The 13328-nt window shown below is 28.6% G+C and overlaps 2 protein-coding genes across 3 annotated transcripts; one reads left to right on the top strand and one right to left on the bottom strand.

Annotated features, from left to right (window-relative positions):
- Positions 1–161: 161 nt before the first annotated feature.
- LOC107162524 (uncharacterized) lies at positions 162–7162 on the bottom strand. 2 transcript variants are annotated; one of them, XM_089221698.1, is made up of 9 exons: positions 7022–7162; positions 5084–5245; positions 4484–4666; positions 4265–4411; positions 3095–3207; positions 2703–2998; positions 1664–1861; positions 1371–1585; positions 162–1212 (listed from the first exon to the last, which is right to left on the bottom strand). In XM_089221698.1, the coding sequence occupies exons 2-9, from the start codon at positions 5189–5191 to the stop codon at positions 1120–1122; spliced, it is 1353 nt and encodes a 450-aa protein (XP_089077824.1). In that variant the 5' UTR covers positions 5192–5245; positions 7022–7162; the 3' UTR covers positions 162–1119. The 2 variants fall into 2 exon arrangements, with proteins under 2 accessions (XP_089077824.1, XP_015364962.1); XM_015509476.2 differs by lacking the exon at positions 7022–7162 and adding an exon at positions 5572–6022.
- Positions 7163–7475: 313 nt separating this feature from the next.
- Positions 7476–9542, top strand: LOC107162527 (zinc finger Ran-binding domain-containing protein 2-like). The gene is made up of 2 exons (XM_015509479.2): positions 7476–8723; positions 9221–9542. The coding sequence occupies exon 1, from the start codon at positions 7983–7985 to the stop codon at positions 8703–8705; it is 723 nt and encodes a 240-aa protein (XP_015364965.1). The 5' UTR covers positions 7476–7982; the 3' UTR covers positions 8706–8723; positions 9221–9542.
- Positions 9543–13328: the final 3786 nt, after the last annotated feature.

Raw genomic sequence — 13328 nt, forward strand, 5'->3', positions numbered from 1 at the left:
TGTAGGCAGGCGCGACCAACTAACAAATCACAATGATACAAGTCTAGCAACGGTGTCTGGTAAGCCACGATTCAAGACATAGGTATCTTAATAATATCTTCAATCGTGAATATACAAAGGTGTCATGGAATAAAATTCAAAAAATAGACTAATTACACACATTAATCATAATAAAACACTTTATTCAATAATGATAATATTATCTAGTATATGTGGCTGGTTATAAATAATAAGTTTTAAAAAAAAAAATCGACAATTATATTTTATATTAAGTGTTCAAAAATAATAAAATAATACAAGTAATTCAAGGGAAAAAATAAACTATAATATAAATTTTATTAAATCTAATTATTGGAATGGCTAACTGATTAATCATCAAGAAATTAATTATACAGCGATTTAAATTATTTAAGTGACTTTTTAAAAAGGGCAAACAAAATTTAATTGCTGAGTTATACATTATAAATATAATTTTTTAGACAAAAATCATAAAAATTAAGACCACCATAAATCTAAAACAACATTTATTAAATTCTAATGAGCAATTCAATTCACTTAGTTTGTCTTAGCATTATATCAGTCTGTTTATGGGTTTCAAAATAACATTTCTCCTATAGTTTTTTGGTATATTTTGTACATGCTTTAACTATCATTAACATAAAAAAAATATAATAGGATTTTAGTTACATTAAAAAATCCAAATTGTGGATATGTATGGAACATTCAACCATCTACACTGTGATATGTTATAAGAGGATTTGTCCTCAGCTTGAGTTGATTATATTGTACTATGTAATATAATTTAAATTTAAAGGCACTTAAGTTAATCGTAAACATAATTTACTAATGTTTTGATTTTCTACAAAAAAAAAAAATATTAATAATAATAATAATAATAATAATTGGCAAAACCACCAAATATTAAAAAAAAATTATTCTACTTAAAATCTGAGTCATTCTTTCAATAGTCATAAAATTTGGTGTCGTGTGACAATAATTAAAATGTAACATATAAGTACAAAATAATATGACTAAAATCTAAAACTAGTGTTTGTAGGAACCCATAATTAACACCCTGAAAACCTGAACATTTTGGGCTTTAGACCTTTTTGTTATTATTTACAAATTATTATCTTCATAAGTTACTTGATATGTATTTGTATTTGGCACATTAGATGGTAGATTTTGCTTCCCTTGTAGATCAACCTGTAACTAAACAATACAATTTTATTTATTTTTTATTACAATAATGAAGGTAATTATTATGGTAATAAAATAATTATTTATTTAGCGATCTACAAAATGAAATTACAAATTAACAACAGAAATTATGTAATTATGAATCAATTTTAATAGACTGGTATATTTACTTCATTTTTCAATTTTTCAATAACAGATCCAGACTGCGATTTAAGATCATTAGTATAACGTTTTGTATGATGTTTGAACTGATGAGTAACTAAAAATTGACTTGTAGCAAACCGTTTCTTGCATATGTCACACACATACGGTAACTGATTATCCTCAACTTCATTATGTGTCGCCATATGCATATCGTAATAGTGTTTTACAATAAATGATTTACCTATTAGAATGAACATTTAAATTTAAAAGTTTACGTCAACATACAAATTATTTTAAAACTTTAGAATATAAAACCAACCACAAACTTCACAGACTAGAGGACCAGTCACTCCATGTGTGGTTCGATGTTTGTGAAGATTATCTTTACGACTAAAATGTTTATGACATAAATCACATCCATACAATCGTTGACCTGTGTGACTTAACATGTGACGCATAAGATGTTCTTTACGGCTAAATGATTTAGAGCATGTCTCACAACTGTATGGTCGTTCCCCTGAAGAAATAATTTTTATTTTTAAATTTAATAAAGAATTTGATTTAATTGAGACAGATCACATAGATTTAATGAATACAACATAATAATTAAAACAATCATAATATCATTTAATTTTGACATTTTGTAAGTTAAGGAATCAAAACAATATACAAAATGAAACATTTGTATAAAATAAGGAATAAGCCATAAGATTGTATTAATACTAACATATCTTATTATTACGGATTCTATAAAAAGGGGGCAGGCAAACCTAAAGCATGCAAGCAAAAGGTAGCACATTGGTCAAATTTCAATGACATGCGAAAAGTTAAAATTATAAAAAATGTTGAACATAAGAAATTCAAAAGAACAAATTATAATATCCTATATAACATTTACTATGTACTACTTAGTATTTACAACTTTGGGTACATGAAAAATTTGGCACTTGATACATGAACATTTTGCCACCTCTGTTTTATAACAAACTTAAGTATTAACACGTTTATTATGTAACTGCCATCAGTCATACAACATATTTTTAATTCCTATTGGTATATAAAGTATACTATTTTATTTGAAAAACATTTGTTTTTTAGAAGAAAAAAAATATGTTTATTAGGACAAATAAATTGCATTTATTTCCCTTACTCTCTTTATAGTAGCGTTGTATAAAAGTTGATAATTTAAAAATCATACACATTTACAGTTGACGATAGTCATGTGACGTGGTAGTGATGATCAAATATGTGTACTTAACATTCACCAAAGTATACAATTTGAGAAATACAGATAACCACTAGTAATCACGTGGCAGTCAATATGTTAATTATCAATAAAAGTTGGTTAAAACATTTACCAGTATGAAGTTTTCTATGTTGAATTAAATGCTCTTTTCTTTTAAATTTTTTCTCACAGATATCACAAGGAAATCTTGGAGGCATCATATCTCTAGCACTTCTGGTCGGCAAATTAGAAACACTTCTGTTATTAATAGCTTTGCACATCTGACTGTGCATAACAATTTCTTCCTCAGATTCTAATACTTTCCCACATGCAGTGCAAGATGCAAGAGCTCCATCCGTGGGTAAAAACCCATTCATATAAGTTTTGTCACTAGACTTACTATTATCCAAATCTGAATCTTGATCATTACTTAAAAAATAAAAATACACATGGAATAAAAGAAATCAAACATAACTTAAAATATTTTTTCAATTAATTAAATATTTAATCATGATAAAAACTCACTCAGATTTATTAAATTGAAAATGAAGCATCTCTGGTTCAACAGTTAATGGAGTCACATAACTTAAAGAATGTATGTTCATTTCAGAATCTTCTTTATCTGAACTAGGAATATCCTTGAAAAATAACAAAACATCTTATTAAAATCATAGAGGTATCCGTAAATCAAAATAATAATGATATTTAAATTATTTAATTTTATAATAGCCATAGTAAATAGCATAAAATGATGAGAACTATCTTTTTTGGTGATTCTGATCACGCTATTTACTAAACAATATCAATGATCAAAAGTATTAAAGCGTAGTACATACACAGATAATATTTAAGAATTTTGTAATAATATGAATATATTACCTTGACCTCATTTATTGGCTACGTAATATGTTACATATCAGATATGAAAACCCATGACATTTTTTAAAAAGATTATTACCACTTAACATATACTTATTGTCACTTATGCTCTTAATTTGTTTATAATAATAGGTACTTGTTTGTTATGGCCCCGCCAGTACAGCGTATAAAATTTATCTCCCCGCCACTTTTGTTTGTTATCGGCCCGGGTTTAATAAATAAAATATATTATAATACAATAAAAAAATTTTAAAAAATGCATTATAATTACAAAGGAGGTCATTTAAATTTAAAAAATGTATTACAATTATAAATTTAAAAAAATAATAATATAAATTTACAAAAGAGGCCAGAACTCAAAAATATTTTTTTATTATTATATTTTATTAAGCCAGTAACGTACTAATATATTATTAATTATTTGATATTATATTAGTATGATATAAAATGTCTCGTAAAGTATAGTTATTTCCTAAAATATTTCCCAAAATAGATCCATCTATCACGAGCTAAACACGATAACTGTATGGCGGGGGCGATAACAAATAAGAGTGGCAGGGAGATAAATTTTATACGATGTACTGGCGGGGCAATAACAAACAAGTACCTAATAATTTATTTAATATCTCATCAATCATTATTACCTACAGTTGATTAAGTTTTACATTCCATTCCCATACATCTGGGATTTTTACCAGATTCTTTCCACTACAATTAACCAGTGTTTCTTGCACACAATTTTCTTAATTTATATAAATTATTTTATTTTACTATAAAACAGCTTTGAGTTATGATAGCTCAAAATATAATACTTACAGGTATAGAATAAATAGTTTGAACATTTTCACTAGCATCATTTTCTTCATTAGATGAATCTGTTTGAAGCGACTGATTTGAATTATTGGCAACTGTATAGTTGTACTTCATGGATTCAACTCCATTAGTTGTACTAGTTATAACTTGCTATTGTAAAATAAAAATTGATGAATGAGAAATAAATAAAAATCTTTTTAATTTAAATCAATAATAACTAACCTGCATATTGTCATATTTACAAAAATCTTGACATCTACTGTTTATATCATTAACTATTTGTATTGAACCAGATTGAACAAGATTAGACAGACTTTGAATCATATGAATAGATGATGAATGGTTAGAGCTATCATTTTTCTTAGTACTTGAAGAATCATTTTCTAAAGATTCTCGCACATAAACCTGAAAAAATAAATAGTTTTTAAATCAAAACAACGATGACAAGGGATTTGAATTATTAATATTTTGGGTTAAATTATGTAGTTAATTGCTGAACAGACAAATGGAATAGATATTATTTTTGTTTCATTATTATATACTATTTATTATGATTCAAGATTGATGCAAAAACTAATGAATAGTAAGGTAGGCCAACTGCAGTACTGTCAAACAAACTATTTTAAGGGCCAGTTGTACCATCTACAGTTAAACTTCGATTACGCTTAATCAGCTGATAACAGATATTTAACTGTGCAAATTCGGCCGATTAAACTCTGGTTAACTTTAATCAGAGACGGTACAACTGGCCCTAAGCCTGTCACTTGTAATTAATCACTTATCACATTAAAAAAAAAAATAACATTAATAAAAATAACTTACTTTTCCTTGGCATTTTGCTTGATCGGAAACACTTAAAGTTGCACAGTAACTTTTTAACATAGATTCAGTATTTACACATTGGTCTATAAAATCATAAAATTCTTCCATTTTTGTTATACAATTTTCACATACTCCTTTTGGTAAATTATCAGTTTCTTTGATCTAAAAATGAATAAAAACAACAGGTATTATTCTATTGGTGATCTCAATAAATTATTACCAAACTATAGCATTATGAAACTAAAAACTTGTTAATTAAAAATGACAATAATAGTCATTACAACATAATATTTTCAGATTATTGAGAATAACATAATTGTTTTTCAAACGACCACTACCTCAAATATAAAGACAACAAAGTTTAAATAAAAATTTAGTACAAAAATGTACAAGTGATGGGCACCATGTTCAAGTTGATTACATCAGGTAAGTACTAGAAGGTGAACAAAATGAATTGTCCATGCCCAACTTCCTTGATGTTCACTCACCTGCAGGGGTATACACTTTTTCAGTTTGAACTGTAGTTGCCGATCGCTGCTCTCTTGGCTCTTGAATAAATGGTGTTTCTTACCACCTACGCACATGCACAGCCGACACAGCTCGTAAAAGTCAACCTTTTTGTAAATGCTCATTGTATGGGGATTTTTTTGTTTTTAATGGGGGTGGCACACGCGATTTTATTTTATCCCATACACGATGTAGTTATTCCGAGGCGGAGATTCGACAACCCCGCCATTTGCGCGCTGTTTTTTAGTTTTTGGCGTTAAAACGGGTAGCGAACGCGGCGGAGTAAGTTGTTGACGACTGTTGTCTGTTACTCTGTTAGTACTTAGTATTTATTGTTGTTGTTGTCGATAGCCACCGAGTGCACCACATGCATTATTGCACATTTGTACATTTTGCAGGTTTGCACTAACCAGTAACCCTAGTTCATGCCGTTCATGGTAGGAAGTAATCGCAGCTGCAACTGATAACAGCGACGGCCACGGTAGGCAAGGCGCAACCATGGTGTTGAATTCTGGTAGAAACTTACTATGTATACTACAGTATACAGGAAGATTCACCAACCAAGCGCTTCTTCCCTCCAATTTTTCAACAATTTTCAAATAATTTGATTTATTATTTTATTCAATAATTGTTATTAACAATTTGTTAACTAATAACATTAATCAGAATAAATTATTCTGATCAGTTTAACTTGTAAGAAAATGCTTAAAGATCACATTTTCAAATAGATACTTAGTTTTATTATACCATTAAAGGGTCTTTTTTCTTACTTATTGACTATAAAATTTGAATAGAAAGTTCCTCATAAGTTAATGTAATTTGTTGGTGGGAATTTATATATGATATTTGAAAGCAGAAAAAGTAATATATTTTTTCATAAGCAACTCAAAAAATATAAAAAATTTGCAGCTAGTAGGTACATAAAGCTTTATTAATTATACTATTTATATAACGAAAACTGTTATATTAATATTATAATGTATATGTAGCTAGTTATATTACTATAGTCTATATATAGTCTCAAGTCTATTCAAAAGTCAACGGGATCAATGTACCAACTTACCCCGCAACTTACTCAACATAGGACCACCGCCGATCCATCGCCACCTTCGACGTAGACGACCGCACGACCTACTTGCATAAACGCCATAAACAAACATTCTAGCTAAGCCACTCAAATTTGTCACAGTCTCCATGCATGTTATATACAACATTTATTGTTAATTTATCGTTAATTTATCTCATTATCTGTTTTTTTTAAATTTTTTTTTCTTATAGTTATCTAATTCAGAATTCTTGTTAGGGACGGTCCTGATCACTCTGTATAGCAATATTTTTCTTTGCTATGCAAGCAGCCTGCTGCTGCTGCCATTTTGTTTCCAATGATAAAATTATAAATTTCAGTATTTCACTAAAATGTCAAAAACTCACCACCCGAATTTCGTACAACTTGACAGTCGGCAGTCGGCACTTGCTGATTCGAAGTGGAAACACTGGAAATATATTAACTGCGTCTTTGGAATTTCGACTAGGGTGGTAATGTTAGTTCAGGAAGAGAGAACTATAAAAATATATTATATTATTAATTAGGCTCTGTATTCTGTAGACTGTAGTAATACTAGTAAGTAGTAATACTAGTGACAAGTAGTAGTAAAGCTTGTATAATAATTTTGAACCACTTTTGAATTAAACAATATTATACCAATAGAATTTTGTTATTGAATCCCTCGTCATATTATTGTGGTCGGACTGTTTGCCGTTATCACGATACCCACTCTTAATTTGTGTAATCGGAACGTCCAAACTTTGGTAATTTGGTAATAAACTGGTTAGGTAACCATACCTAAAACCAAAACCAAACCTAACCTACCGTAACCGTTGTACTGTCAACCGTCTGCTGTCGCTGATTCATTTTTCCCAATTATTAAATTATCATCACTATAAAATTATGATAGGTACTTTCGGTCTTAACTCTTAAGAGTAAAGTTATGCACTAGTGTAGTGTAAATACTAAATAAGTAATTTTATTTTACTGTTTAAGTTCAAGATTTAAACATAATAATACGTCAAAATCGTAGTCATCTATTTAAAATCGTTCTTTCTATGTATTGTTGATGTACGTAACTGCAATTTAATTACAATTATTAATCTAGTACGCTAGTATTTACCGCCGTTTATGTATCGTCTGTATTCGTATTATAATATATTATATACAACTGGATAAATTCTAACTTAAGATCTATTTTTTTTCGATGATATCAATAATATGCTCAAGAATTAATTTCTGCGACTTCTATGCTTATACAATTATTACTATTATGTGTAGCAAAAGCAGCTAATATTAATTTTAAACGGTTGATTTGTGACATTTGGTTAAGACAAATTTTTTCAAATGTCTAGCGATATGTCTTCGAAGGCGGAGGATGTTTTGTCATTGGACATCACTGCGGATGCAGCTGGTAAAGCATTTCGCATGAGTGATGGTGACTGGATCTGTCCAAACGCTCAGTGCGCAAACATAAACTTTGCTCGTCGCACTCATTGTAATCGATGTAATAAGGAACGTGAAGACTTACCGGTCAAGAAAAAAGCTGGTGCTGAAATTGGAAAGGCAGCTGCTGAAAAGAGTAAAGGGCTGTTCTCAGCCGATGATTGGCAATGTAGCAAGTGTGGTAATGTGAATTGGGCACGTCGATCTCAATGTAATATGTGCAATGCTCCTAAATTTGCTGATCCAGAAGAACGTACTGGTTATGGAGGTGGTTACAATGACAGAGGAGTTGTAGAGTATGTCAGACGTGAAGAGTCTGATGATGAGTATGATGAATTTGGACGAAAGAAAAAAAAACAAAAACGAGGATGTGGATCTTTAAGTGAGGATTCCAACAGTCAAAATGGTAAAGAAGAAGATAACAACGATAGAGGAAGAAGTAAAACATGGTCAAAATCTATTGTTGAAAATGATGATGATGAGGAGGAAGAGGATGATGAAGATGATGATGATGATGATGATGATGAAGATGGAGATCTTTCAAAATATGATTTATCTGAATGGGATGACTTAGCTGCCCAAGCCAAAAGAGATAGATCAAGATCTAGATCACCATTAAAATAATTATGCTTTAATTATTTTGTAAGTATATCATTGTAATAATGACTTAAAATCTGACTAGGTAAGAAGAAGTAAATATATAAAATATCATAATTTTCAGTAGCTTAGCAGGAGTTCAATCAAGAAGTGGTGGCTATTAAAATATATCATTTTATTGCCTATGTTGCCTTTAACCGTGATTAAATCATCACTAATAACATATTCCAAGGAAGGACATCCCCCCATGTCTGATCATATTTATCTAATAAGATATCTGAAATTTATTAAACATATACTATATTTTTTATTATCTCAGACTTGTAATAACAAAACTAAATTTTTATTTTGAAATTATAAAAAACTCCAGTTTTCCAAATTTTTTTTTTAACCTACCAAAATACTAAAACAATATAGAAAGTTTAAGATCTCAGTTTTAAAGTTTTTGTTAGTTTTATAGTTTCTTTTGAAATTTTACAATTACTAAACTTCTGTTATAATAATAACAATACTAATAATATTATGTGTTTGTTATTTTTCAGTTTATGTTATGGCTATTTACAATTTTGTTGACCAATCTACAATCAATATTTTTCAATAAATCAACCATACCACAAAATAATTTAGTAATTAGATCATTTTTTTTCTGATATTTTATTTATTTTGAACACTGTATCAATTTTAACTGTTACATATTATTTTTAATTTACTTCTATGAATTGTATGTATGCATAAAAAGCCAAAATACTAAAACTATGTCTTTAAAATAAGTTGTACAGCTTTTGTCATTTTAAATATTTCCAATTTATCTTGAGTGTTTATATTATAAATATTTAATAATATATTTCCTTCATTTCACATATATTTAAAATGTTTATATTTAATATTTTCACCTACTTTGGATCAATTAAAATTATATTAATCTGTATTCTGTTGCAGACAGTATTAATATCTCTTTCCAGCTACACGTCATGCAATATTAAATTTACATAGATATGTTGTATTCTATCTAATTAAAGCAACATCTTCTAAGTACTAATTTTTTATTAAAATATTCACAAAAGCCATTATTTGAATTACCAAAACTCTTTATTTTGATAGTTAAATATCATGTATTTACTATTTATCATAAACCATTCTGTTTTATTATTGAAAATGATTTAAGATAAAGTATCAATAATAAGTAACCTGCCTAATTAAAGTTTTTGTATTTTTTATGGAATTGTTTTTATTTTCATATTTGTAATTTATAATTTGTAAACATGATACAATTCCTACTTTTAAAAAATTTTCAAATTGGAACTTCTATATTGAATTTTGTAGAATTAATTGACTGAAATAATAATAATGCATATTAGTTAAACTGTATAAGTCATTTGATAATCATGTATTGAAAATGATGAATTTTGAGATTCCATGATTACAGAGTTTGGATTATCAACATTTTTAATACAAAATTATTTTATACTTTATGACTATTGTGTCATTGGTCATTATTACAATTACAACTTATAATGAAATATTGTGTTTTTAATTATTATAGTAGTATGTAACTGAAAATGTTAAATTGTTAACAATAATAAAGATTCAATATTGTTATTACTATCAATTTTTATTTTTTTAATGAATTGAACCTTGGCTAGTTTATTATGCATTTATTTTTAAACTAAATCTAAAAAGCTGTAACGTGAACCTTTAAGAGTTCAATTTTTGTTTTTGTATAACTCATAATGTATACAAATGTTCACACTAAGATGAGGTAGGTACCAATAAATATTTCAGTTTGATTACCTTGTATTGAAATGGGGTTTTGCTGAATGACAGATAGTGCTTAAATATACATTTTTAGATAAATTTCAAATTTTTAACACTTTCAATACGCACATGCGCGATACATACTACTTACTTTTTTTCAAATGGTAATACTAATTTTTTTTAAATATTTGGATAGAGTATTTTTTTTAACAATTTATGTATAAAAAGTTTTTTTTAATCACTAAATTGGCATATAAAAATGTATTATTTTTATTTATAAACTAGAAAATGGTACAATCTGTAAAATAATGATTTACAATAAAACCAAGTGATTTAAGAATTTTAGAAAAGATAAAATAACAAACAATAAGTTAAACTTAGTTTTGATTATTTACATCAGTTCTGACAGGGGGCCTGAGTGAAGAGGCCATCCATTGATGGTACTTCGTGACATGTGGTGGTGGGGGTTAGTATATTAGTAGTTCCCGCACCATGTTCGTTTGAGATGCCTTCTGGGGTCACCAGGAATAGTGGGAACTGATAGTTTTGAAATCAAGGCGTTATGATGATTGTGGAGTTTGTAGAAGATCTTGGCAACATTTTTTACCATTTGGATAGATAGATCTTTATGGTGATTGTCATTTAAGACATAGACGGGACTTGGGTTATTTGACCTAAAGACTTAGATTGGAATAATTGGATTTTAGCATTATTGGAGGTTCTAGCTTAAGTGGCACCCCATAATTGAATTCCATAAGTCCATATTGGTTTGAAGAGTGGTTTGTATAGGAGAAGTTTATTTTTAATGTTAATGTGATAAGTTATTAAGAGAAAACGTAAAATTGAAGAGACCGGTTGTTTAGAGTGAACCGTTTGGTGTGGATATGCGTTGCTCAGGTTAGCCGATGGTTAAGGCAGTTAAGGTGTAGACAGTAGACTTAATAGTAGCAAACATTTTAGGCAGATTGTAGTGTATTGTGTAACATGTAAGATGATTAAGGTGCATATGACTATATGAGGGCAAACAGCTTATCAAAGGATGAACTGTGGATGGATTTGGTTTCATTAATGGTTATCCCCCATGCTTTGTACCAGATCGAAAAACGGTTTAGGTGGTTTTGGATGAGGTTTGAGGCCGTTTCAGGATTTGAGTAGAGAGCCAAGAGTGCCTTGTTGTCGGTAAAGTCCCCAGTTGTGGGTTGATTAGAGGTGAACAAGTAAAATAAAAGTGGAGCTGCAACCATTCCTAGGGGGACAACGGCACAGTTCGGAAATATTTTGGATATAGCTTAAAAGATCCTAAACGGACGGTGAGGCTTATATAATTTAACGATGAAATTTAATACCTGGTAATTTGTTTTTGAAAATATTTAAACTGAATTAAATTTATTAAATTAGCACTCTCATTTCAGAAGAATGAATGAAAAAAATTAGAGTGACAAAAGTGTTTATTTATATCTTATCTGTGTGCAAACAGGTATTTAACAATATTATTAGATACTAATAGGTAAACACAAGTTGAATTTAGTTTAAATTTCGTCAAAAACAAATTACTCGTAAATTTCATACACCGATTTTGTAATTAGAAAAAAACTTTTTATACATAAATCGTTTTGATTCGTGGATAGAATATACTTATATAAACATTCGGTGAAAATTTACATCAAAAACCAAAATAGATTTTGTCGAAAACTGATTGTGCGTACAATTTCCCGTTTTCCCCTTAATTTTTAATTTGTTTATCACGATTATTTAGAAAAATATTGTTAAGTTTTTACTTTTGACCCCTTCCCTAAAAAGTACCAACTAGATTCACTTTCTGATCGAACGAGATACTGAAGTCGAAAATCGATGCACTTTTACTGCCCCCAAAATGTGATGACAGACACACAAAACAAAACACACATCATCATGGTAAAATCATTATATTCCTGGCTCCGCTCAGAATCTAAACGTAAGTTGTATTGCGCATTTGGATATCGAAAGTGTTAAAAATTTGAAATTTATCTAACAATATGTATTTGAGTACTATCTGTCATTCAGTGAAAATCCCATCTCAATACAAGGTAATCGAACTGAAATATTTAGTGGTATTACCTCTTAGCGAGAGCACAACTGTATAGGTATTGAACTTATTGAAGTGTATAGTAGGGAGGTAGGTACAACATATTTTTTATTTACATATAATATATCATGAAATAGCCAAAAGGTGTAAAAAAAATATAATATGCTAGTCTAATACCAGCTTATATTATATAAAGTGTTAATGGATTAATGTATTATTAGTAACATACTTTACTTTCAATATCTTCTACACCTATTATTTTAAATTATTATTATCATTTGTAAAAACAGTCTAATAATTCAGAAACTAGCAATCTAATTATTTGAATTTATATTTATATTCATCAACATTTTGTGTAAAAAAAAGTGGTAAGTTACGCTGTAAATAACTGCATTCGCATATTTTTTAGATGTTTTTAGATGTTGTGACCCAGTAGCGCCGATTACCTGTGATATATCTATGTCCTATGACATATGTTACAGTAGATTTTATAGATGTGAGGGCGGAAGCTCACGCCGTAAGATACTGATCTAGTATTTACGTTTAAACGTAAAAATACCCCTATATTTGCGCTCTGCTGTTCTGATTTTTCGTCTTCTGATGAACATTCTGCAAAATATTATTACTATTATACGTCATGCTGTAATTATTTTCTATTTAGTATATATATTTTTTCTTTTAAAAAGTGAATATTTGAAAAATATTATTCATTTTGTAACTAACTTATAAATATGAGACAAATGTTATTTTTTGATAACACCTAAAATCACTAAAAATATGTGGCTCACTGATTGTTTATTTAGTAATTTGTATTTTCTAACAAAATATGT

Source organism: Diuraphis noxia, unplaced genomic scaffold (assembly GCF_037042655.1).
Source record: "Diuraphis noxia isolate RWA-SAM2 unplaced genomic scaffold, SU_Dnox_SAM2 contig0002, whole genome shotgun sequence".
Taxonomy (NCBI): domain Eukaryota; kingdom Metazoa; phylum Arthropoda; class Insecta; order Hemiptera; family Aphididae; genus Diuraphis; species Diuraphis noxia.

What these genes read in the sequence shown, in the direction of transcription:
- LOC107162527 (XM_015509479.2), top strand. Translation starts at nt 7,983, where the DNA reads ATGTCTAGCGATATGTCTTCGAAGGCGGAGGATGTTTTGTCATTGGAC.
- LOC107162524 (XM_015509476.2), bottom strand. Translation starts at nt 5,715, where the DNA reads ATGAGCATTTACAAAAAGGTTGACTTTTACGAGCTGTGTCGGCTGTGC. An exon ending in TTTCAATTTAATAAATCTGA is followed by an intron (nt 2,999 to 3,094) that starts GTGAGTTTTTAT and finishes TTATTTTTTAAG; the next exon opens with TAATGATCAAGATTCAGATT. An exon ending in TCTAGTCTGTGAAGTTTGTG is followed by an intron (nt 1,586 to 1,663) that starts GTTGGTTTTATA and finishes TCATTCTAATAG; the next exon opens with GTAAATCATTTATTGTAAAA.